Below are 27,917 nucleotides of genomic sequence, written 5' to 3'. Positions count from 1 at the left end.
CCTTCTGAAGGAGGAAGAATTTTCCTCACACAAGTTGTCCCTTTATGAAGACAGGAGGAACTGCAGATGCTGACTTACACAAAAGACACAAAGTGCTAGAGTAACTCAGCAGGTCAGGTAGCATCAGTCTGAAGAAAGGTTCCAATCCAAAACATTGTCTACTTATGCTCTCCAGAGATACCACCAATGAGTTACTCCAGCACTTTGTGCCCTTTTATGTCACCTTATGAGTGTCACAAAGGTGAGAAACAGAAGCATGCAGAGTGCAGGATTCCTTGAAGTAGGTTTCTGCTTCATGCTCCTCAGTGATCCCATCCCAAATGCAATGGCTAGGAGTTGCTTGCATTAAGTAAGCAGGCAGCCAGACTCTGCCTCAAAGAGATTACAAGCTCTTGGTGCAGCATTTTGTTCCCATGTTGAAAGAACAGAGCTATTGGCAGAGAGGTGGGCATTATTAGATCACTTTCAATGTGGAGGAGCAACTAGCCTAATTACAATAGTTAATAGACAAAGTTTCTAATGCAAACTGACTCTTGACAGATATACTAAACCACACTGGGGAAAAAGTCCTGGTTAATATTATCTTTATTTGCAGTTTCACCGGTTTGGAATTTTATTAATTTCTAATAGCCTCTTGCTCTTCTTTTGAGTGACAAAGTTTCTGATGCAAACTGACCCTTGACAGATATACTAAACCATGCTGGGGGGAAAAGTCCTGGTGAATATTATCTTTATTTGCAGTTTCATCGGTTTGGAATTTTAATAATTTCTAATGGTCTCTTGTTCTTCTTTTGAGTGCCTTTCAAATCATTGCATCCTTTGAATTGCTCTCTTTTACTCTCAATTATCCCTCAAGCTTTTAGTTCTGGAGTGAAGTTAACCTTTCCTTTACAGTTAATGCTCAGTCCAATATCCTCTTCGGATCATTCACCTTGTCGTGGTGAGGAGGCTAGCGTGCCCCCATGATTCCGAGAACAATGCCGTTTGAAGCACTAGCTTCTGGTAGGGTCACCCACGGTGGTAAGGTCGAGGATGAGGATCCAGACTAAGAACGATCCAACCTACAAGACCTCAACAGCGGACCAGGCGGACAAAGTTATCTTTAACTCAACGGCTGTGAAGGCGGATGAAGGCTGCAACAGATCTATCAGCTCCAATCGACTTGGTTCCCTTGCCATTGGAATTAGTTGATTGATTTGTGCAGGACCGCTTGCTTCTTGGAGTGCAACATCAAGTACACGTTAAACAAACACACGCACAGGCGTCTTCATATCTGTGAGCGGCACATCACTTCACTCAAGACTTTCGGCGATCGGGGAATGGCAACGGGAGCAGGCTACGTGATGGCTGGAAGCTCCTAGACAAGAACCGGCATGGAAGTGGTGAATACTTGATTCACTCACTCAACTTTGGACTCATAGGCCACCTGAGAGTTCATAAAACAACGGAATGTAGACCATCATCCTCGATCTAGAGGGATAGCCATGACGACAACAAGTCCAATATACATGTCCAGCATTTTCAGTTGTTCAATAGACAATAGACAATAGACAATAGACAATAGGTGCAGGAGTAGGCCATTCAGCCCTTCGAGCCAGCACCGCCATTCAATGCGATCATGGCTGGTCACTCTCAATCAGTACCCCGTTCCTGCCTTCTCCCCATATCCCCTCACTCCGCTATCCTTAAGAGCTCTATCTAGGTCTCTCTTGAAAGCATCCAACGAACTGGCCTCCACTGCCTTCTGAGGCAGAGAATTCCACACCTTCACCACTCTCTGACTGAAAAAGTTCTTCCTCATCTCCGTTCTAAATGGCCTATCCCTTATTCTTAAACTGTGGCCCCTTGTTCTGGACTCCCCCAACATTGGGAACATGTTTCCTGCCTCTAATGTGCCCAATCCCCTAATTATCTTATATGTTTCAATAAGATCCCCCCTACCCCCAATACCATGTGCTCTAATTTTGCCCACTAATCTCCTATGTGGGACATTGTCGAAGGCTTTCTGAAAGTCGAGGTACACCACATCCACTGACTCTCCCCTGTCAATTTTCCTAGTTACATCCTCAAAAAATTCCAGTAGATTTGTCAAGCATGATTTACCCTTCGTAAATCCATGCTGACTCGGAATGATCCTGTTAATGCTATCCAAATGCTCAGCAATTTCGTCTTTTATAATTGACTCCAGCATCTTCCCCACCTCTGATGTCAGACTAACTGGTCTATAATTACCCGTTTTCTCTCTCCCTCCTTTCTTAAAAAGTGGGATAACATTTGCTATCCTCCAATCCACAGGAACTGATCCTGAATCTATAGAACATTGAAAAATGATCTCCAATGCTTCCACTATTTCTAGAGCCACCTCCTTAAGTACCCTGGGATGCAGACCATCAGGCCCTGGGGATTTATCAGCCTTCAGTCCCATCAGTCTACCCAAAACCATTTCCTGCCTAATGTGGATTTCCTTCAGCTCCTCCATCACCCTAGGTTCTCCGGCCCCTAGAACATTTGGGAGATTGTGTGTATCTTCCTCAGTGAAGACAGATCCAAAGTAACGGTTTAACTCGTCTGCCATTTCTTTGTTCCCCATAATAAATTCCCCTGCTTCTGTCTTCAAGGGACCCACATTTGCCTTGACTATTTTTTTCCTCTTCACGTACCTAAAAAAACTTTTGCTATCCTCCTTTATATTACTGGCTAGTTTACCCTCGTACCTCATCTTTTCTCCCCGTATTGCCTTTTTAGTTAACTTTCGTTGCTCTTTAAAAGAGTCCCAATCCTCTGTCTTCCCACTCTTCTTTGCTATGTTATACTTCCTCTCCTTAATTTTTATGCTGTCCTTGACTTCCCTTGTCAGCCACAGGTGTCTCTTACTCCCCTTAGAGTCTTTCCGCCTCTTTGGGATAAATTGATCCTGCAACCTCTGCATTATTCCCAGGAATACCTGCCATTGCTGTTCTACCATCCTCCTTGCTAGGGCCTCCTTCCAGTCAATTTTGGCCAGCTCCTGCCTCATGCCTCTGTAATCCCCTTTGCTATACTGTAATACTGACACTTCCGATTTTCCCTTCACTAAGCATAGGTTTGAAAGCAAGGGGTTATTCAACTAAATGTGATGCCCTATTTGCAGTGTTGATTGTGTCTGTGACTGAGGACAGTGCCCCTCTTGTTCCCTAGTTGCATCAAAGTCAACAACCCATGACTATCCCAAGTGTGACTGAGTTCAACTCATATTTCACATAGGTCAAAAAATGATTAAATTCCTCTTCCTCCTCTTAACTTGATTTTTAATATTTAGTTACAAATATTTGTTCCTCCTGCTGAAACCTTTGGTTCAGGATTGAATGTTGTTAAATAATTATTTAATTATTTAGTAAAATAATTACTAAATGATTACGAAAAGTCAGCTATATGTGTTACAGTAATATATCATATATCATATATCATATATATACAGCCGGAAACAGGCCTTTTCGGCCCACCAAATCCGTGCCGCCCAGTGATCCCCGCACATTAACACTATCCTACACCCACTAGAGACAATTTTAAAATTTACCCAGCCAATTTACCTACATACCTGTACGTCTTTGGAGTGTGGGAGGAAACCGAAGATCTCGGAGAAAACCCACGCAGGTCACGGGGAGAACGTACAAACTTACAAACTCCTTACAGTGCAGCACCCGTAGTCAGGATCGAACCGGCGCTGCATTCGCTGTAAAGCAGCAACTCTACCGCTGCGCTACCGTTGCACTGAGACTTGATCTGTTGTTGAACTGACAGATAGGTCACATTTGTGGGCCATCATGAAGCAGGCCTAAGATTGGGATGAATTTCTGAGAGCAGACAAATTTGAGAAGGTTGCTCCACAGTCCTTCTTGATTGACTGAGTCAAACGCTTTTGTGAGCTCAATAAGAGGACAAGGTGCATTGTTGATACTGCCCTCTGTAGTTCCCTTGGAGTTGACTTACTCTGATGATCATGTCCATCGTGTTTGGTGGGGGCAGTGACAGAATCCACACTAATGTGGGGAGAGGATCCTGACCAAATAGGAGGACAAGGTTGAGAAGGACTCTGGCAATGACTTCCTATGTGGTAAATGCCAGACTACCCCTTCTGTAATTATTTGAGCAGGAGTTATTTCCATTCTTCAAGATGGCAATAATTCCAGATTGCTGAATTTTCCTGTCCAGCCCTTTTTTAATTTTTGAGATGAGGTTATGAATTTGAGAATGAAATTCCTCCCAACCAATTTTTAAAACTTCAGGTGGGATACTGTCCGCTCCCAAGGCCTTGTTTTTTTTCTGTTGGCATTTACTTCTTTGGATTTCTTGACATTTTAGAGTGGCTTGACTGGGTATTTTGTTGTGGAATTATGTTTATGGACACTCGAGTCAGGGACAAATTCACACTTCAAATTTTTTTGTTCATCCAGTGAATGGCATCTATCTCTCTGTTCTTGTTTGTCATCTGTGGGTTTCAATGGGGTGCACCACTGGATGCTAGGGCCATAGATGACCATGGGCATGTTGAAAAATGTGTGCATGCCTCAATTATCAGCCAGTTGCTGAACCTCCTGTCCTCTTCCCACGCAACATTAGGTCATGGGTTTCCTGTTGGCCTTCGCTTTCAAGTGCCTGTGGAGCTACATATGGTTAATAAACCCTTGGATTTCCTGGTGAAAACTAGTCCTGTTTTCTGCCCATCAGAGCAGCGAATCTTTTCACGGGTGCAAATTGTGTGACACTTCAGGGTAGTGCAAATTCTGTGGACACTCTGCAACAGACAAATCAGGAAATCTGCAGAAGGACTTGGACAGGTTGGGAGAGTGGGCAGAGAAGTGGCAGATGTAATATTATGTAGCGAAGTGTGGAGTCATGCATTTTGGTGGTAGGAATAATGGTGTAGACTATTTTCTAAATGGGGAGAGAATCCAGAAATCGGAGGTGCAAAGGGACTTGGGAGTGCTGGTGCTGGATTCTCAAAAAGTTAATCTGCAAATCGAATCGGTAGTGAAGGAGACAAACTCAATGCAAACATTTTTTTCAAGAGCTAAAATACAAAAACAGGTATGTAATGCTGAGGTTCTATAAGGTGCTGGTCAGGCTGCTTTTGGAGTATTATGAGCTATTTTGGGCACCATATCTGAGGAAGGATGTGCTGGCTATGGCGAGGGTCCAGAGGAGGTTTTACAAGAATATCCCAGGAATGAGTGGGTTAACATATGATGAGCGTTTGACAGCAGTGGGCCTGTACTCGCTGGAGTTTAGAAGGATGAGAGGAGGACCTCATTGAAACTTATCAAATAGTGAAAGGCTTGGATAGAGTGGATGTGGATAGGATGTTTTCACCAGTGGGAGAGTCTAGGACTCAAAATTAAACAACGTTCCTTTAGGAAGGTGAGGAGGAATTTCTTTAGTCAGAGGGTGATGAATCTGTGGAATTCTTTGTCACAGAATGCTGTGGAGGCCAAGTCAATGGATATTTTTAAGGCAAAGATAGATTATTAATTAGTATGGGTGTCAGAGATTATAGAGAGAAGGCAGAAGAATGGGGTTAGGAGGGAGAGATAGATCTGCCATGATTGAATGGCAGAATAGACTTGATGTGTTAAATATCCTAATTCTGTTCCTATCACTTATAATAAAGTGACAAGCAGACAGGAGGAAAGAAAGTGCAATAATAAAATGGGGTCACTTTAAATGTATGGCTATAATTATTTTCATAACTAATTTCATTGCGATTCATTATAGAAACCAAAATGTAATGGGCTTGCCAAATATTTATCTTTGATAACTGAAAATATTTGATATCGTCAGACAATATCAATAAGAAAAGCATCATTGAGCTCAACCAAAGCCATAAAATAGGTGCAGGAACACAGTCCCAGTTGAGGCAGTAATGACATTTTGCAGCTCTCTGGGATAAGAATTCTAAGTGCAAAAATTTCAGGTTTCCCAACCTACCCGTGTCCAAGATCCCGACAAACAACTGAAGCATCCCGATCGTCCCAATTCTTGTTGCAGATCATTCCCCATACTCCGTTCACATACACCTCAACTCTGCCTACGCCAGCATTTCCACCTCCTTGCAATCTGACCATACCTGATGGAAGAAAATGTTGGTTAAATTTTGGACAAACAAATATTAACAGCAAAGCTCAAAAGTGATTGTAAACATGGGAATGAGCATTGCAGACATTCTCCAGGTCAAACAAAATTGTGGCAAGTAAGCTTTGTAAAAGAAAAGGGGCACAAGTAAGTTAGTTTAGTTTAGAGATGCAGAAGAGCATTCAAGTCAACGCCAACCATTGATAACCCGTTCACGTTGAGTTCCATGTTATCCCACTTTGTTATCTCCTCCTTATACATGAGGGGTAATTTATAGAGTACACTTAATCTACAAACCTACATGTCTTTGGATTTTGGTAGGAAAATGGAGCACCCAAAGCAAATCCATATGGTCACATGTAGAACATGCCGAGTCCACACAGTCCAAGGTCAGGATAAAACCCAGGTCTCTGGTGCTGTGAGACAACAGCTCAACCAGCTGAGCCATTATGCCAATTCTTAATTAATAAATATAAGAGTTTACATTTTACTTGAAATGATTGTCAAGAAAAAAAAGATTTTATATTAATCACAAGCTCAAAAAGCTCTGAAGTAGTTAATGAAGCACGTTTGATCCCTATTTTAAAAAGGACAAGTGTAGTGTGCAATTGTTGTAGCATTGGCCTGTAAATTCTATTGAAGGCAATCATAAACTGTGGGGATGTGTTGGAAGGAACTGCAGATGCTTGTTTACACCGAAAATAGACACAAAGTGCTGGAGTTTCTCAGCGGGACAGGCAGCTTCCCTGGATAGATGGAATGGGTGACGTTTTGGGTCAAGACCCTTCTTCACTCTGTAGAAGGTAAACTGAAGGGATGTTGGAATGAGGCAGATGGACCTACACTACATGCAAAACTAACGAAGATACAAAATTTAGCTGACATTGCAAACAGTTCCAAACAAGAAAATAAATTCAAAATGAAGAGGAATGTGAGCTAGAAATTCTGTCACATGGTGTGATGTATGCAGATGCTGGGGGATAAAATCTCTTACAAAAGCTAAACTGACAACACAGTCAACAAAGTTTGCAAGTTTTCTCCTGGAATGTTGTATAGAGTAATAGAAACATAGAAACATAGAAACTAGGTGCAGGAGGAGGCCATTCGGCCCTTCGAGCCAGCACCGCCATTCATTGTGATCATGGCTGATCGTCCCGAATCAATAACCCGTGCCTGCCTTCTCCTCATATCCCTTGATTCCACCGGCCCCTAGAGCTCTATCTAACTCTCTCTTAAATCCATCCAGTGATTTGGCTTCCACTGCCCTCTGTGGCAGAGAATTCCACAAATTCACAACTCTCTGGGTGAAAAAGTTTTTTCTCACCTCAGTTTTAAATGGCCTCCCCTTTATTCTAAGACTGTGGCCCCTGGTTCTGGACTCGCCCAACATTGGGAACATTTTTCCTGCATCTAGCTTGTTCAGTCCTTTTATAATTTTATATGTTTCTATAAGATCCCCTCTCATCCTTCTAAACTCCAGTGAATACAAGCCTAGTCTTTTCAATCTTTCCTCATATGTCAGTCCCGCCATCCCAGGGATCAATCTCGTGAACCTACGCTGCACTGCCTCAATTACAAGGATGTCCTTCCTCAAATTAGGACACCAAAACTGTACACAATACTCCAGATATGGTCATATCAGGACCCTATACAACTGCAGAAGAACCTCTTTACTCCTATACTGAAATCTTGTTATGAAGGCCAACATTCCATTAGTTTTCTTCACTGCCTGCTGTACCTGCACGCCAACTTTCAGTGACTAGTGTACAAGGACACCCAGGTCTCGCTGCACCTCCCCCTTACCTAACCTAACTCCATTGAGATAATAATCTGCCTCCTTGTTTCTGCCGCCAAAGTGGATAACCTCACATTTATCTATATTATACTGCATCTGCCATGCATCTGCCCACTCACTCAACCTGTCCAGGTCACCGTGCAACCTCCTAACATCCTCTTCACAGTTTACACTGCCACCCAGCTTTGTGTCATCCGCAAACTTGCTAGTGTTGCTGCTAATTCCCTCTTCCAAATCATTAATATATATGGTAAACAGTTGCGGCCACAACACCGAGCCTTGCGGCACTCCACTCGCCACTACCTGCCATTCTGAAAAGGACCCGTTTACTCCTACTCATTGCTTCCTGTCTGCCAACCAATTTTCTATCCATGTCAACACCCTACCCCCAATACCACGTGCTCTAATTTAAGTCACCAATCTCCCGTGCGGGACCTTATCAAAGGCTTTCTGAAAGTCTAGATACACTACATCCACTGGCTCCCCTTCATTCATTTTACTTGTCACGTCCTCCAAAAATTCCAGAAGATTAGTCAAGCATGATTTCCCTTGCATAAATCCATGCTAACTTGGACTTATCCTTTTACAGCTATCCAAACGCACTGTTATTACCTCTTTGATAATTGACTCCAGCAACTTTCCCACCACCGAAGTCAGGCTAACTGGTCTGTAATTCCCCGTTTTCTCTCTCGCTCCTTTCTTGAAAAGTGGGATAACATTAGCTATCCTCCAATCCACAGGAACTGATCCTGAATCTATTGAACATTGGAAAATGATCACCAATGCATCCACTATTTCTAGAGCCACCTCCCTGAGGACCCTGAGATGCAGACCATCAGGCCCAGGGGATTTATCATCCTTCAGTCTCATTAGTCTACCCAATACTATTTCTCGCCTAATGAAAATTTATTTCAGTTCCTCTACCCCCTAGATCCTCTGTCCTCTGGTACATCTGGGATATTGTTTGTGTCTTCCTTAGTGAAGACAGATCCGAAGTACCTGTTCAACTCTTCTGCCATTTCCTTGTTGCCTATAATAATTTCACCCGTGTCTGCCTTCAAGGGACCCACATTTGACTTTGCTACTCTTTTTCTCTTAACATATCTAAAGAAGCTTTTACTGTCCTTCTTTTTATTCTTGGCCAGCTTCCCTTCGTACTTCATCTTTTCAGCCCGTATTGCCCGTTATGTTACCTTCTGTTGTCCTATGAAAGTTTCCTAATCCTCTGGCTTCCGGCTACTCTTTGCTGTGTTATACATTTTTTTTTTTAGTTTTATTCCATCCCTAACTTCCCTTGTCAGCCACAGTTGATTCCTACTCCCCTTAGAATCTTTCTTCCTTTTTGGAATGAAATGATCCTGCATCTTCCGGATTGTGCCCAGAAATTCCTGCCATTGCTGTTCTACCGTCAATCCTGCTAGGATCCCTTTCCAGTCTACCTTGGCCAGCTCCTCCCTCATGCCTTCATAGTCCCCTTTGATCAACTGCAACACTGACACTTTCGATTTAACCTTCTCCTTCTCAAATTGCAGATTAAAACTAATCATATTATGGTCACTACCTGCAAGCGGTTCCTTTACCTCGAGTTCTCTTATCAAATCTGGTTCATTGGACAACACTAAATCCAGAATTGCCTTTTCTCTGGTAGGCTCCATTACAAGCTGCTCTAAGAATCCATCTCGGAGGCACTCTACAAACTCTCTTTCTTGGGGTCCAGAACCAACCTGATTTTCCCAGTCTACCTGCATATTGAAATCGCCCATCACCACAGTGGCATTACCTTTCTTACATGCAAGTTTTAACTCCTGCTGCATCTTACACCCTACATCCAGGCTACTATTTGGGGGTCTGTAGATAACACCAATTAGTGTCTTCTTGCCTTTACAATTCCTCAACTCAATCCACAGTGACTCTACCTCGTCAGTCCCTTTGTCTTCCCTCACAAGGGACTGAATTCCATCCCTCACCAGCAGAGCTACCCCACCGCCTCTGCCCACCTGCCTGTCCTTTCTATAGGATGTATAACCCTGAATATTAAGTTCCCAAGCCTGATCCTCCTGCAGCCACGTCTTTGTAATCCCCACAATGTCATATCTACCAACCTCTAACTGAGCCTCAAGATCATCTAATTTACTTCTTATACTTCGCGCATTCATATACAATACTTTTAATTCCTTACTCATCTCACCTTCACATCAATCCCTATTACACTTGGCCATACTCTCCTATCCCTTTGTGAGCTTTCTTTCCCGTTAATTCTGGGGTCTGTTTGACCCTCTGCCACCGCGCAGCACCACGGGAGGAAGGTCAAGCATCAAGCGCGGGGCACGCCGGGATGGGCACCAGTCCTCCCGGTGGGGGGGGGGGGGGGGTGCTCATTTATTAAAGTGGGAGTGCATTTATTAAAGTTTATTAAGTTAATTGTTTTTAAAAAGTAACAAAACTTGATTTATTGAGACCACGGGGGAATGGTGAGCAGGGTGGGCCTAAAATTGTTGCGCTATCATGTACTGTTTTGGCTGCATTTCGAGAACAAATCTATCCACAAACAAGATGAGAGTTTTAGTAATAGATAAATGGCCAGATCTACATGCTAGCATCTGACACCATTTCCATGTTTATAATTTGGTGCATGCATGACCTGCAGATGGACGAGGATGTTTGTGGGGAAGTGTCCCCATAGCAGATGCAAGGCCAGCTTTGGAGGCATTTAAAGAGCCTGACTGAGCAAGCTTCAGCCCACAAATGAAGCAACAAGATTATGTATCTTAGAAACACAGAAACATAGAAAAATAGGTGCAGGGATAGGCTATTCGGCCCTTCGAGCCAGCACCACCATTCAATATGATCATTTAAAATCGGAACCCCGTTCCTGCTTTTTCCCCATATCCCTTGATTCCATTAGCCCTAAAGAGTTAAATGGTTGGATAGATCCACTTCTATTAAAAATATATATTTATCCCACCTGGGGAATTTTCCTGATGACCCCCAACTCCAAACATCCTAATTTAACCCTCATCCACCCTCGACCTGCATCTGATCCCCCAATGCCCTTTCCAAAATCTTCTCTGTAACATAACCTGACTCTCAAGGCTCCAATACACAGGCTCCCTGTGAATGCTCCACCCTTCCCGCCACCAACTGCACCTCTTCGGCGGTCTGCCCCTTTCCCCATGTCCCACGACACAGTCCTCTGACTTCTTTGTTTTCTTCCATCTGATCTATTTCACGTGATGTTCTGCACCTCCCACCAAGTGGAAGTTTGCAGCACTGAGCCTGCAAAAAAATATCGATTAGCCACCTTGCATTTTACACACCTTCATGCTGAAGAATTTCTAGATCTATGAATTTTACTGGAACGTAATGAAACACATTTCTAATGTCCCTTTAGTCCGCAGGACTTACCAATAAAACTTCACAAGCAACAAATCATTTTTCAAGTTTGACCACTTATGTGGCCAAATTGGAGCATCGCTACATGATGAAAAAGGGTAGTTGATAAAGTTCCCCCAGTGTCTGTGCTCAAATGCATTGGATCTCCCTGTGCAGGGAACATTAGAAAATCAGGTAGGCTAGAGAACATTCTGGCTGTCTACTGAATCTTACAGATCCAGAGTGCCTGCAAACAATCTTCTCTTATGTGTAAAAATAGTTGGTTGTGTTACAAAGACACATTGACAAGAATGTTGCAAGATGGTAAATGAAATTATGAACATCTTGCTTGTTTCAGATGGTGAATGACAATGACAGTTACGGCAGTCTAACATATTCCAAATAGAAGGTCATGTTTTGTGCATGTAGCGAGCTGTCTGGACTTAAAGTATTGGTCTCAATCAGAAGTGAATGGAATAACAAAAATATAGGCAGTGGAACAGCTATTATCGAACAGAAATTTATATTGACCCGACAGAAACACTAGTACCATCCAGGATAGGGAAGTTGTATATATCATGTTTCAACCCCATGGTAACAGGGTCTCACATTCCAAGAGTCAATAAAGGGCCTGTCCCACTTAGGCAATTTTTTAGCCGGCGACTGTCAAAGTCGTAGCAGATCGCCAAAATTTTCTTTTACCCTACGACAAAGACTATGACATGCCGAGTCAGGTCGATACAAGTTACTTTTTTTGTGAAACTAGCACCTGGCTAAGAGATTACACCGTCTTCGGAAACATCGCGAAATTCCCACACTTATCAATGCTTCTCCGGCGTCCTAATTTTTGCTGAAATCACTGACAAGTCTGTAATTACATGAGAGTTTTGAAATATAACAACTTGCCCGGGTTACTTGAAAACCAAGCTTCATGGTAACAAGGCAAAAAATGGATTGACTTCCAGTTTACTAATAGCAGTATTAAGAAATTTAATTTTAAACGTGGTTAAATGGATTTTTGTGCGGAGTGTGGGCATTCTTTGAAAATGTACAGGAGATGCATATCTGGTTTCTGGGTTGCATATCTGGGTTGGGAGCCTACTTTAAAAGTATTCGCTGATGGCCATAAACATCGCGAAATTCCCACGCTTACCTGACCCTCGTCAAACTGTCGCCTCTAATCTACCTGTCAAATGTTGTGACGGTAAATAAATTGGTTATGGTATTTTCAAATGACTTTACTTAATTTAATATTACGTGCTTCTAAATGCATCTGTGACAACCTAGCAAACCTGGGGACAGCATGCGACAGCGCCTGCAATATGCAACGATACCTGGCGACAAGCCAGCTGTTGCCGAGAAATTTCTATCTGGAAAATATCTCAGTGACGCGCCGAGATCCACTACAATTCTTTGAAGACTCCTCACGATCATGCCCGTGACACCCCATCGAACTGTCGGCAACAGCCTAGTCGCTGGCAGTCGCCTTAAAATCGCCTAAGTGGGACAGGCCCTTAAAGTGTTCATGGTATGGAAACTGAAACATCACTTAATCAAGAGGAAAACTCAACATTTGTAGTGTCAGCTAAATAGAAACATCATACAACAGTTCTGTGATTATTAGTATGGATAAGAAATACTATTTCCATTTGCAGAGTTCAATGAAAAAACAAACAATGAAATAGTCATGCTTCTGTCTTCGTGCACATGCATATGCCTGTGCATGGGTTCCCAGCTAAAGCCCGCTGTTTTCAAATGAAAGCAGAGTTATGAAACATAGTTATTAATTAAATAACTTATTTTCAAAGTGTTTTCAATATTTATCATATTATTTATAGACAATAGACAACAGGTGCAGGAGTAGGCCATTCAACCATTCGCGCCAGCATCACCATTCACTGTGATCATGGCTGATCATCTACAATCGGTACCCCATTCCTGCCTTCTCCCCATACCCCTTGACTCTGCTATCTTTAAGAGCTTTATCTAACTCTCTCTTGAAAGAATCCAGAGAATTGGCCTCCACTGCCTTCTGACGCAGAGAATTTCACAGATTCACAACTCTCTGGGTGAAAAAGTTCTTCCTCATCTCCATTCTAAATGGCCTACCCCTTATTCTTAAACTGTGGCTCCTGGTTCTGGACTCCCCCAACATTGGGAACGTGTTCCTGTCTTGAGTATGTCCAATCCCTTAATAATCTTATATGTTTCAAAAAGATCCCCTCTCATCCTTCTAAATTCCAGTGTATACAAGCCCAGTCACTCCATTCTTTCAACATATGACAGTCCTGCCACCCCGGAAATTAATCTCGTGAATCTACGCTGCACTCCCTCAACAGCAAGAATGTCCTTCCTCAAATTTATAGACCTAAACTGCACACAATACACCAGGTGTGGTCTCACCAGGGCCCTGTACAACTGCAGAAGGACCTCTTTGCTCTGATACTCAACTCCTATCGTTAACATGCCATTAGCTTTCTTCAGTGCCTGCTGTACTTGCATGCATGTTTTCAGTGTCAGATGGGCAAGGACACCCAGATCTCATTGTACTTCCCCTTTTCCTAAATTGAAATATCTATTTCAATTGAATACTTAATTGGAGAAATTCAAAAGCTATTAAAAAGCGTGATGAGCTGTCAAAAGCTTTGAGAACCTTTCAGGAAATGGTCTCCAGACACCTCAGCTGAGGCCTATTCGCAGTCTGAAGCCCATTCTGCCTCATGGAATGGGGTTAAGCTCATCCGACATTTTATATTCAGAAGAATCTAGACACCTGGGCACCTATGTCATCTAGAACACTCTGGCCCATTTAGTTTAACAGCCAGGGAACCGGTGTATGGGCATCACTTTCCCACATGCTTAAAAAAAGAAGTATGAAAGGTAAAAGGCATTTTTTTCAATGGAATAATACATGACAAGGCAGTTTAAAAATAAGGAGATTAGCGATCTTCACTGTCAACATACTTGGATAGTTAAACACTAGGAACAGCAGACGTTGGAATACAAAAATAAGACATTAAGTGCTGGAGTAACTCAACGGGTCAGGCAACATCTCTGGAGAACATAGACAGATGATGTTTCATGTTGGTATCCTTCTTCAGACTTATTGTAGTAGTGGGGAGAAAACTGGAAGAGATGTGGGGTCAGGATAAAGCCTGGCAAGTGATACAGAAGAGGTGGGATTCCATCGGCAGATGGGTTGACAAAGGCCAGAGATAGGGAAAAGATAAAAGGCTGTGAAATGAGAGATAAGGAATGATGATGCCCAAAATGTGAAGTGAGAGGAAGGGATATAGGTGGAAGAGGATGTGAGAAGGGGATAAGTTTTTAATTGATTAGTTACTTACACTTTTTAAATTCAATGTTCATACCATTGGGTTGTTATCTACCCAAGCAAAATATGAATGCTGTTCCTCCAGTTTGTGTGTGGCCTCACTTTGGAGGAGGCCCAGGACACAAAGGCCTTTGTGGGAATGGAAAGATGAGTTAAAATGGTTAGCAACTGGGAGTTCCAGCAGGCCTTGGTGGACCGAATGCAAATGCTCGGCAAAACAGTTGATGCTGTCTCATCAAAAGAAAGGATCAGAAGCACCAAATGCAGTGGAAGAGGTTAGAAGAGGAGCCTGTGTCTCACCTGAAAGGACTGCTGGGGTCCTTGGAAGAATGTAAAGCCGCTTGTAAGGGTTTAGGTGTTACATCTCCTGTGGTTGCAGGTGAAAATATCTGCGGAGGGGGTGGTTTGGGTGGGAAAAGATGAGTGAAATTTAAGGAGTTGTGAAGGCAAAAAAGGTGAGGATGAGAAAATGTGACTGGTGATGATATCACATTGAATGCGTTGGTGCATGATTTGTTGGATGTCCATGATAAAGATGAGGCAATGGGGACCCAAGAATTGAAAGTTATTGAAGGGAATGTGAGGTGAGTTGCATATAGGTTGGAAGGGGCTGGACAAAGGGGGAGAAGATGGAATTAAGGGATTTTTTGAGATGTGTGGCAGGAACGGGCAGAAACAATGTTATTTTGGAAAGGAGATAGAAGCGGGCTATATGGGGCTGGGGGCAGTATAGGTTTGGAGGCTTAGATACTTAGTTAATTATGTTAGAAACATAGAAAATAGGTGCAGGAGCAGGCCATTCGGCCCTTCGATCCAGCACCGCCATTCAATATGATCATGGCTGATCATCCAAAATCAGTACCCCGTTCTTGCTTTCTCCCCATATCCCTTGATTACGTTAGCCCGATATCCACCTCTTTTGAAACATCAGGTGAATTGGCCTCCACTGCCTTCTGTGGCAGAGATTTCCACAGATTCACAACTCTCTGGGTGAAAATGTTTTTTTCTCATCTCAGACCTAAATGGCCTACCCCTTATTCTTAAACTGTGACTCCTGGTCCTGGACACCCCCAACATCGGGAACATTTTTCCTGTATCCAGCCTGTCCAATCCCTTAATAATGTTATATGTTTCTATAAGATCCCCTCTCATCCTTCTAAATCCCCTTTGTAGCTCTAGTAAAGAAATAGACCATTTGGCCCAGCTGAGTCACACTAAGATTTAAGCTTCACATAAAGCCTTCACCCAACCCTCTTCTGCTCCCATCATCAACATTATTTTCTCCATCATCTGTTTATCCATCTTACACAATGTAATTGTCAAGGTATTGGACTGGCAGTCAGAATTCTAATTTAAAGATATGAGTTTGAATCCCACCAAGTAAATTCAGGTAATTAAATAAATATGGAACTTAGGGAGTGCTGGTCTTAGTAACAGGGACCATAAAATTGTCATCCCTATTATCCTTCAGGGAAAGTTATCGGCCAAACTTACCTATCTGGCTCATGTGTGACCACAGATGAGCCATAAAAGCTGGCTTCACCACTGATATAACCATATTTCATAATGAAATAAGAAATACTACCTTTATAGGTGTTTTTAAAGTTGGTTTACATATAAATGTTTGAAAATTAAGAACAGATTTTCATCTGCAGGAATAATCAACACTGCTACTGGTTTTAACAAAAAAATATTAATAATATTTTTCATTTATATTATATTTTAAAACATTTCTCAATCACAAACACTCATTGAAAATATTACGTTTATGAATATATAGATGTTTGAACAGAAACTTGTTGAAAAAAAATTGCTTCTGATTTGCCAGTTATGACAAACCCTTGATCTGTGCTTATTTATTGTAATGAGATTACCTTTTGACAACTTTTTGACTTAGTTCTGCTAATGAACCAAGGCTGACACAAAGCTTTCTGCTGCAGATTAATATTTTAATACCTCAATCCAAGCACTGCATTGGATTTCTTCTGCAATATTGCACATATTCACAAATAGTAACTAGCACTCGATATGCATTATGATTTCACGGTTCCATAAGAACTGAATAATTTACTACATTTATTCAATGTGGAGAGGCCCTGATATTTAACATCAACATGCAGAGAAATTGCCTCTTATAATGTAAGTAACTTAACAGATTTTCTTTACATCAAGGAATTACAGAATAGATATTGCTGTCAAAGTAACTACAAGGGTAAAGTGCTTTTGGGTAAATGACAATAGACAATAGACAATAGACAATAGACAATAGGTGCAGGAGGAGGCCATTCGGCCCTTCGAGCCAGCACCGCCATTCAATGTGATCATGGCTGATCATTATCAATCAGTACCCCGTTCCTGCCTTCCCATACCTCCTGACTCCGCTATCCTTAATAGCTCTATCTAGCTCTCTCTTGAATGCATTCAGAGAATTGACCTCCACTGCCTTCTGAGGCAGAGAATTCCACAGATTCACAACTCTCTGGCTGAAAAAGTTTTTCCTCATCTCCGTTCTAAATGGCCAACCCATTATTCTTAAACTGTGGCCCCTTGTTCTGGACTCCCCCAACATTGGGAACATGTTTCCTGCCTCTAACGTGTCCAACCCCTTAATAATCTTATACATTTCGATAAGATCCCTTCTCATCCTTCTAAATTCTAGTGTATGAGGGCTGATGAGCAGTTAAGCAGTTAAACGATCGTTTGCTGCACTGTCACGAACTTCCCAAAATGACATCTCACATCTGCTTCACCATTGAAGAGTGTCAAGTTGTATGAAGTTGTTAAATGTGCTAAGTATGAACATAACTTGTCGCATAATATTGAAACATGTCATTGGATGTTCCAGTAGACCTTTAATGGCATGTGTTAGGTCAGCCATTCCTCACTGGGCTTCAAAAATAAAATGATGAGTCCCTTTTCCAACATTAATTGATGTCATAACATAACAAATTTTAAAACATCAGATTTTTCTTTCTTTTTCTTTTTTCCAGTTGTTCTTTCCCTTCCTTTATTTTTTTTCTGTGTTTGCTTTGGTGTTGAAATCACCCACTCTAATCCACACTTCCTTTTCATCATTTAGTTAAAATTCCTTCAATTTCAATTATCATTGAGATGTTTTACTGGATATGCTGCTTCAGTGGGTCTCAGATATCTTGATAAACTTCATCGTGAACTTGAACTTTCAACGACTATGTTGGTGAGGAGATGCGATTCAGCTAATAGCATATAGTACGAAAACAAAGTCTGGGCCAATAGAAATCAATGTAATTTTTAAACACAGCATTCAACTAACCAGAGATCAAGAAATTACAAACCCACAAACTGAGTCTCTTCGATCTAAGCTATGTCAATATGAGGACATATTGCCACTTTTTCTATTCAGCAGTCAACTTGCAAACATTTCCTGATGCATCAATACTGTAGTCCATTTCTTACTCCAGCCATTTTCAAAGCATGTCCGAGAGACCAATTTTGTGCTAACTATGGACATCTTTGCACTGTTCACATGGGTATAAAATGCCAACTGTTCACATTCAGCATCAGTATTAGTTGAAGCCTAGCATTCTCCTTTTCTCTGTACTAAAGAAAATGAAATACATTCTTAAACTCCAATATTTAAATTTCCATTTCAGCTCTTTTTTTAAGATTGCAATATTAAAAACATTGCATCCACTACTCTTCCTAAAATAACATGCCATATTTATTTATTGCCTGGACTTAAGAGTGGGCACAAAGACGCTTACAGCACCAGAGACCTGGGTTTGTACATTCTCCCTGTGACCACTGTCGGGTTTTCTCCGGGTGCTCTGGTTTCCTCCCACATTCTAAAGACACGCAGGTTCGAAGGTTAATTGGCTTCTGTAAATTATCCCTAGTGTGTAGGATAGAACTAGTGTACGGATGATTGTTAGGTGGCACCATCTCAGGGTCTATTCCTGCTGTATATCTCAAAACCAAATTAACTGATTTATCCATTTCAGAGTAAAACTATTTGCCTTCTTGCTTTTTATATCATAAAGTGCCATTGGTTTGGGCATGATAGCTATTCAAGAAATGTGGCTGCGGTATAGACTTTGATACTTCTAGTACATTGGTTAAAACCATTCCATTACCTAAAAATGCACATACTGTATGTGTTTGAGAGTTCTGCAGAGGTTTAGTGCAATTGTTTCAGTTAAAATCTATTGTTAGATCTCTGTCGCTGGTTAGGAGCTTTAAAATAGTCCCAATTAAGCTCTCAACGGGTAAAAAAAACTAATCGGAAAATATTCCAAATCTGTACATTTCTACTCTAAAAAATTAACTGCAGAAATGGTTTAATATGAATGTTTTTATACCTGCCAATAGAACAAATTAATCTAAATCGACTGTCCTCGACCAAAGAGGGGTTTGGTCAATCTTGGTGCATCTATCAACAGAAAAGGTTGCTTCAATTTTGCTCTCTTGCCTGTAAATTAGTTGGGTCTCCATTTTGTTGCACCTGCAATAAAAGAGGTTAGTTCGAATCTTGCTGTAACTGCCCACAGTTGGGAATAGACTGAATCTTTTTTTTTTACTTGTCAGTTTTTTTTAAACTCCAATGTTTTAAAATTTGATGTGGATTTTTGGCATCAATTCATAGCTGAAGTGAAGAGACTCTTCACTTACAACTATTATTGTATCATTAGGGTGGCTGCGTGGCGCAGTGGCAGAGTTGCAGCCTTTCAGCGCAAGAGACCCAGGTTCGATCCTGACTACGGATACTGTCTGTATGGCGTTTGTACGTTCTCCCCTTGACCAAGAAACATAGAAACATAGAAAATAGGTGCAAGAGGAGGCCATTTGGCCATTCGAGCCAGCACCGCCATTCATTGTGATCATGGCTGATCATCCACAATCAGTAACCTGTGCCTGCCTTCTCCCCAAATCCCTTGATTCCACTAGCCCCTAGAGCTCCATCTAACTCTCTTTTAAATTCATCGAATGAATTGGCCTCCACTGCCTTCTGTGGCAGTGAATTCCACAAATTCACAACTCTCTGGGTGAAAGTATCTTCTCACCTCAGTTTTAAATGGCCTCCCCTTTATTCTTACAGTGGGCCCTGGTTCTGGACTCCCCCAACATTGGGAAAACTTTTCCTGCATCTAGCTTGTCCAGTCCTTTTATTATTTTATACGTCTCTATAAGATTCCCTCTCATCCTTCTAAACTCCAGTGTATACAAGCCCAGTCTTTCCAATCTTTCCTCATATGACAATTCCTCCATCCCCGGGGTTAACCTTGTAAACCTATGCTGCACTGCCTCAATAGCAAGGACATCCTTCCTCAAAGTAGGAGACTAAAACTGCACACAATACTCCAGATGTGGTCTCACCAGGCCCCTATACAATTGTAGAAGGATCTCTTTGCTCCTATTCTCACCTGTGTGGATTTTCTCCATGATCTCTAGTTTGCTCCTGCATTCCAAAAGGCATGCAGGTTTGTAGGCTAATTGGCTTGGTTAAATTGTCCCTAGTGTGTGTAGGATAGTGTTAGTCTACAGGGATCACTAGTCAGCGCGGACTCGGTGGCCCGAAGGGCCTGTTTCCGCCCTGTATCTCTAAACTAAACTACATTTATTTTACTTACTTTTTGGAAAGTGGGCAAAATTGATAAGGATTGCATTCATAAGAACATAGAACACAGAACACTAGAGCACAGAAACAGGCCATTGGGCCCACAATGTTTATTCCAAATATGATACCAAGTTAAAATAATCTTCTTCGTCAAAACCTGATCCATATCCCCCCATTCTCTGTATATCCATGTGCCTATCTAAAAACCTCTTAAATGCTACAATTGTACCGACCTCCACTAATGCCCCTGGTAAGAACTAGCCTCTTAGTTGTTCTTTAGCTGCTGTATTTATGTAGCTGATCCAATTGAGTGTCTGCTCCGTGTGGCAAAGTAAAGGGCCTGTCCCACTTAGGCGATTTTAAGATGACTGCCAGTGACTAGGCTGTCACCAAACGTTCGCCGGGGTGTCGCGGGCATGATTGTGAGGAGTCTTCAAAGAATCGTAGCGGATCTCGGCGCGTCACTGAAAGTTTTTCCAGATAGAAATTTCTCGGTGACAGCTAGCTTGTCGCCTGGTATCGTCGCTTATTGCGAGCGCTGTCGCATGCAGTCCCCAGGTTTGCTAGGTTGTCACAGATGCATTTAGAAGCACGTAATATTAAATTAAGCAGTCATTTGAAGATACCATAAAATACTTGTGATTAACCAATTTATTTACCATCAGGACATTTGACAGGTAGATTGGAGACGACAGTTTGACGGTCAGGTAAGAGTTGGAAATTTGCGATGTTTATGGCCATCAGCGATTACTTTTAAAGTAGGCTCCCAACCCAGATATGCCACCCAGAAACCAGATATGCATCTACCGTACAATTTCAAAAAATGCCCACACTCCGCACAAAAATCCATTTAACCACGTTTATAATTAAATTTCTTAATACTGCTATTTGTAAACTGGAAGTCAATCCAGTTTATGCCTTGTTACCATGAAGCTTAGGACACCGCAGAAGCATTGATAAGCGTGGGAATTTTGCGATGTTTACAAAGACGGTGTAATCTCAGCCAGGGGCATTGTCGTGGTCATTGTCGTAGGGTAAAAGAAAATTTCGGCAATCTGCTACGACTTTGACAGTCGCCGGCAGTCACCTAAAAAATCGCCTATGTGGGACAGGCCCTTAAGAAACTGCCACAAGATTGCCTGTAGTGACAATGCTATAAGTGACCAGAGATGATGATTGGAAAATTTCTCTATTTAGCTTGTTGCCCAGGTTGCTGGAAGTGATTAAGAATAATTTCAATTACATGATTTATAAGAAAATCCTCTCCATTCAGAAAATGTATCATGCATTTATTGAGAAAAAGTGCTGTGTTTTCTGCTTCCTTTAACATTTAAACATTCTCCGATTCTCAGTAAATCAACTTGTTTGTTGCAAGGATGACTAATTTCTGTTGTTCATTCACATAGCCCTAGCTCTGATAAATCAGCTTTTGCATTGGTTAGCCTTTTAGAGCATTTATTGACTAACACTGCAATATAGTGTGACAATTCATCACTCCAATGGTCTATTCTCAATCAGCAGTAATGGATGGTGCCACAAGTGGTTCCCATACACTAACACCTGGTCACTGATGCCCAATTTGGGTTCCACTTCATCAGAATGGTTCCAAATCTACCATAACCTTTGTCCAAGGAGCTGAATTCAGGAGATGAATAGAGAAGAACTGCTTTTGACTTCAGAGCAATAGACGACCTAGATTCAACTCGAGCAACATGGCAGTGAAAAGGAATTGAGGGGAAAGTCTTAATTGCCTGAAATAATATCCACCTACAAAGCCACTGCAGTTACTCAAGAGTTCTTACATAGAAACATAGAAACATAGAAAATAGGTGCAGGAGTAGGCCATTCGGCCCTTCGAGCCTGCACCGCCATTCAATATGATCATGGCTGATCATCCAGCTCAGTAGCCTGTACCTGCCTTCTCTCCATACCCCCTGATCCCTTTAGCAAAAAGGGCCACATCTAACTCCCTCTTAAATATAGCCAATGAACTGGCCTCAACTACCAAGGTACAATCCAAATCCATGAGTTGGACAAGGGCATGAGGTGCATAGGTTTACGTCCACTTGTTAGATACTCTCCAATTCACACATCATCCAATAAAGAAATATTTTCATCATCGATGGAGCAAATTCATGGAGTTCCCTATCATTTGACTCATTGGGTATATCTTCACTAAATGAACCTTCTCGCAAACAGTTGGATCATGTAGGATTTAAATGGAGGCCTATTCAATAATGCCGATTGCTTAATTAATTGAGAAGAAACTATTCAAGATAAGTTTAGAGTAAATCAACCAGCAATTCCCAGTGAGAAGGAAGTTCTCACGGCCACCAATTAGGTGCATTGCTGGTCAGTGGGTCTGTTTGAGATCTCAGAACAAGAGTTGGTGATCGAAGTGATTGTGAAAATTTGGCTACTCCTGAGCATTGCAATGCTGTAAAATCCTAATGAATCACGTCTGACGAATCTTATAGAATTTTTCGAGGATGTAACTAGTAGAGTGGATAAGGGAGAACCAGTCGATGTGTTATATCTGGACTTTCAGAAGGCCTTCGACAAGGTCCCACATAGGAGATTGGTGTACAAACTTAAAGCACACGGTATTGAGGGTTCAGTGTTGAGGTGGATAGAAAATTGGTTGGCGGACAGGAAGCAAAGAGTAGGAATAAACGGGTCCTTTTCGGAATGGCAGGCAGTGACTAGTGGGGTACCGCAAGGCTCAGTGCTGGGACCCCAGTTATTTACAGTGTATATTAATGATTTGGACGAGGGAATTGAATGCAACATCTCTAAGTTTGCGGATGACACGAAGCTGGGTGGCAGTGTTAGCTGCGAGGAGGATGCTAGGAGGCTGCAGAGTGACTTGGATAGATTAGGCGAGTGGGTAAATGCATGGCAGATGCAACATAATGTGGATAAATGTGAGGTTATCCACTTTGGCGGCAAGAACAGGAAAGCAGAGTATTACCTGAATGGTGACCGATTGGGAGAAGGGGAGATGCAACGTGACCTGGTGTCATGGTGCACCAGTCATTGAAAGCAAGCATGCAGGTGCAGCAGGCAGTGAAGAAAGCGAATGGTATGTTGGCATTCATAGCAAGAGGATTTGAGTTTAGGAGCAGGGAGGTTCTGCTGCAGTTGTACAGGGCCTTGGTGAGACCGCACCTGGAGTACTGGGTGCAGTTTTGGTCTCCTAACCTGAGGAAAGACGTTCTTGCCTTAGAGGGAGTACAGAGAAGGTTCACCAGATTGATCCCTGGGATGGCGGGACTTACATATGAGGAAAGACTAGATAGACTGGGCTTGTACTCGCTGGAATTTAGAAGACTGAGGGGGGGATCTTATAGAAACATATAAAATTCTTAAGGGGTTGGAGAGGCTAGATGCGGGAAGATTGTTCCCGACGTTGGGGGAGTCCAGAACCAGGGGTCACAGCTTAAGGATAAGGGGGAAGTCTTTTAGGACCGAGATGAGAAAACATTTCTTCACACAGAGAGTGGTGAGTATGTGGAATTCTCTGCCACAGAAGGTAGTTGAGGCCAGTTCATTGGCTATATTTAAGAGGGAGTTAGATGTGGCCCTTTTTGCTAAAGGGATCAGGGGGTATGGAGAGAAGGCAGGTACAGGCTACTGAGCTGAATGATCAGCCATGATCATATTGAATGGCGGTGCAGGCTCGAAGGGCCGAATGGCCTACTCCTGCACCTATTTTCTATGTTTCTATGTTTCTATGAATCATCACACCTTTTTTTTCACTTGGTAGATTTCAAATGGACCAGGAAACCTACCAAATGGGTAAAAATAGAAATGCTGTAAAATCTGAACTACACAGTCTCTTTAAGTACTTCCAATAATTCACTCATCTTCTGAGAATTGATTGGTCACCGGTTCTTTGTTCTGCCTTTGCTCAACCGGTATTGGCAAGGTTTAAGGAAAATTGGGTTCCAACACCAATCTTTTAACATTTCAATTTCAATTTTCCATTTAACCCAAGTATTGGGATGCTAAATTGCTCTTTAAGAGTTGAAATGTAGTGACAAAACTAAATAATCTAAATAAAGCCCAAATACACAATTCACTGCAATCATAAAAGTAACAACACAGGTTAATATCCCTATTAATAAAAACAAGAAAACAATAATTGAGGAAGATAGACACAAAAAGCTGGAGTAACTCTGCGGGACAGGCAGCATCTCTGGAGAGACGGAATGGGTGACGTTTCGGGTCAAAACCCTTCTTCAGACTATCTAATCGAGGTATATTGCTAAAGGGATATAATCGAAAAGCAGAGAAATGTGGTATAGAATCTCAGAGACTTAAAGTACAATTTTGATCTTTAAATTACTAAAAAAAAAGGTCATGGAAGACAAGGCAGAAAATAGATTTAAGGATGATCCAAAAAATTGAGAGGATGTAAATGTCAAAAAGGTTTAAGTAGGGAGGCTATGCAATGGACTGATAGAAGTATTTAAGGTTACCAAATGGTTTGACATGTAGACATAGATGCTTTCTTTGTGGGAGAGATTAAAACAAGAGATGTAACTATAAGGTGGTAAACAATTTATCCCTTAAGGAAATTTGGGGACATGTGTTTATTCAGTAAATTATTGGAATATGGGAATTGTAGGAGTAAAGAGCAAAAATGCATTTGAAAAAAAGCAGAATCAACAACATTAGAGGGACAATTGGAATAGTAGACCAATATGGTTAAATGAAGAGCGATACGGCAAGGTCATAAGACAATATCCTGCAGCCCTGTTTCTGAACAGCATCGTCGTAAGCCCTTTAATGTTACAAGAACAAATGTTGTGGAGCCACATCATAGAAGAAATTGATCTGAGGAAAGAAAGGAAACTTTGCTTTTAATGATTTTGGAACACAAGAAAAAGTTAGTAGTATCTCTGCCAAAATGAAATCCCCTCATATTTATGACAATAATGTACACAACATAGTTGGTGCTACTGGAAGAAATGAGAGCAGAACATGAACTCCACGCTATGGCACCAGAAATCTGCTTGGAAAGAATATGCATGTCCAAATAACATCTACAAATGATGCAGATGAGCTCCTGCCAAACAAACATTCCATTTGAACAGCCTAATGCTGTCTCAAAAAGTGCTTCACTGTCCGCTCTGCTAAGGCAGCCTTGGTTCCGTTTATAAATATCTTTCTATATTATATAATACATTCAAGATGGAGACAGTGTTTAACTGGCAATCATTTCATTTTCTGGGATAACCACTGGCAAGAAATTGCTCATCAGCATCTCTTAAAAAAGAGAACTGTTTGTTTCAAAAGCCTCAAATGTTTCCATGGTGACACTCAGGTTGTGGAACACTTTATTTCCTGAGAATTAACTTTGCAATACTAAACTGCGGATCTTCGCAATGACAAATCTTACTGAAAGTCGTGTCCCTATTTGTTCCGCACGCCAGCACTTCTTTATCAACTGAAAACAAATACATCGAGAAATAAGGAACTTCAGGTGCTGGAAGCAAATAGTTATCCATGTAAAAGTGTTTGTTTCTGAGCCGGCTGAAACATAGAAACATAGAAAATAGGTGCAGGCGGAGGCCATTTGGCCCTAGGAGCCAGCACCGCCATTCATTGTGATCATGGCTGATCATCTACAATCAGTAACCTGTGCCTGCCTTCTCCCCATATCCCTTGATTCCACTAGCCCCTAGAGCTCTATCTAACTGTTTTAAATTCATCCAGTGAATTGGCCTCCACTGCCTTCTGTGGCAGAGAATTCTACAAATTCACAACTCTCTGGGTGAAAAAGTTTCTTCTCACCTCAGTTTTAAATGGCCTCCCCTTTATTCTTATTCCTGGTTCTGGACTCCCCCAACATTGGGAACATTTTTCCTGCATCTAGCTTGTCTAGACCTTTTTTGATGTTATACATCTCTATAAGATCCCCTCTCATCCTTCTAAACTCCAGTGAATGCATGCCTAGTCTTTCCAATCTTTCCTCATATGACAGTCCCTCCATCACAGGGATTAACCTGGTGAACCTATGCTGCACTGCCTCAATAGCAAGGACGTCCTTCCTCAAATTAGAAGACTAAAACTACACATAATACTCCAGATGTGGTCGCACCAGGGCCCTATACAACTGCAGAAGGACTTCTTTGCTCCTGTACTCAAATCCTCTCGTTATAACGACCAACAGACCATCAGCTTTCTTCACTGCCTGCTGTACCTGCACGCTTACTTTCAGTGACTGGTGTCCAAGGACCCAAGGTCTTGTTGAACTTCCCCTTTACCTGATCTGACACATTTGAGATAATAATCTGCCTCCTTATTTTTGCCGCCAAAGTGGATAACCTCACATTTATACACATAATACTGCATCTGCAATGCATCTACCCTGTCTGTTTTACTGCTGTGTTATAAGTAGGCAGAGGTAAGGCATTAATCATATAGTTTTTAAACTGTGCGGCAGTAATTACTCTGAGGCATCATTTCCAAGTAACTATGAAACATGTCAACCTGCCTTCTTTGACCACTGGTGCTGCTAATGACGCCCAGGTATTAATCATAAAATACTAACGGTACACAACCAAGAATATCACTCAAAAGAGCGTTTGCGTCGCTGTGCCAGCACGATAAGTTTTAGTGAGCTTGCCACTTACTACCTGATACCATGTGGAGTGCACCAAGTGCAGTGTCAGTACGCACCCTGTCTGCAGCTGCAATACGCCCAGTCGATCCTTCCCCAGCGATTCCTGATGAAGCACCAAGGCTTGAGCCGCCCGTCGGGGTTGCGGCAGAAGTTGTGGTCTCCCAGACCTTTGTTCGGGAACCGTTCGACGAAGCTGGGGATGGACCTCCACCGCAGGCACCTGTGGCCGGACTGGGTCAGCCCTAGTGAGCGCTGCGAGTGAGCCGGGGTGTCCGGGGTGTGCAGGCAGCCGCCGGGGAGGCTGTAGGGACTGGCTCTGCCAATGCACCACACTCCAGTGCTGGAGAGCAGAGCAGCAGCAGCGAGCAAGCAGCCCGCGGTCCTCATGGCGAGCGCTATCTGCCAGATCTGCCTGCATCCATCGCTGGAGCGGTGCAGGGGCAGGCGGCTCCACATTAGGTGTGGGTCTGTCTGTGCGGGGTGGGGGAGGAATATGACGGATGAATGATGCGAGAGAAACACAGCCAAACACCGGGGGGTGTCAACATTGAACGCTGGCTGCTTGTGCCTTCCACCGGGCTGCGGCAGCGGTGGGTGAGAGGAGGGAGTGTGGGAGGAGGTTGATCCAGGGATGGGCTGTTTGCTGTTGTTACATCCCGTGTGAACTCTCTCCCTCGTCCCGCACTCGGAGTTGGAGAGCGAGTCGCTGGACTTGGTTAGTGTCGGAACCTCGTTCGCGCAAGAAAGCGTGGGGTTTATTTGAAATATGTACTAAATTGTACTCCAGACTGGCTACCTGGTGAATCTTTGACAGGGGCGAGACACTAGGGACTGCGGACACAAAGTGCTGGAGTAACCCAGCGAGTTCTGGAGAGATGTGTGGGCAAATTACAAATCCATTGAAAATGGGAAAGATGAAAAGGGACCCCAGATTGAAGTGAAGTGTGGGGAAAAGTATTTAAGCCTGGGAGCTGGGAAGATCGCTCGTCTCCCGGCTAACTCGCCACAACACAACCCTAGCCTCATTTATCGGTAGGAAATCTTGCTCGCCAGGCTCGCTTGCAACTCAAACAGCATTTTAGAA

The 27,917-nt window shown here is 42.4% G+C and overlaps 1 protein-coding gene across 2 annotated transcripts in view; it reads right to left on the bottom strand.

Annotated features, from left to right (window-relative positions):
• Positions 1-27,325, bottom strand: part of prss12 (serine protease 12) — a 103,713-nt gene extending 76,388 nt beyond the window's left edge. The window contains exons 1-2 of one of the 2 annotated variants that reach the window (XM_078411375.1): positions 26,890-27,325; positions 5,965-6,103 (exon numbers count right to left, since the gene is read on the bottom strand). In XM_078411375.1, coding sequence (XP_078267501.1) covers positions 5,965-6,103; positions 26,890-27,289 — 539 coding nt within the window. In that variant the 5' untranslated portion in view covers positions 27,290-27,325. The remainder of the gene's footprint in view (positions 1-5,964; positions 6,104-26,889) is intronic. The other variant, XM_078411384.1, reaches the window with a different exon arrangement.
• Between the last annotated feature and the right edge of the window lie 592 nt (positions 27,326-27,917).

Source organism: Rhinoraja longicauda, chromosome 1 (genome assembly GCF_053455715.1).
Source record: "Rhinoraja longicauda isolate Sanriku21f chromosome 1, sRhiLon1.1, whole genome shotgun sequence".
Taxonomy (NCBI): domain Eukaryota; kingdom Metazoa; phylum Chordata; class Chondrichthyes; order Rajiformes; family Arhynchobatidae; genus Rhinoraja; species Rhinoraja longicauda.
Note: the sequence above shows the minus strand (reverse complement) of the source record. Positions and strands in the feature narration are given on the sequence as shown.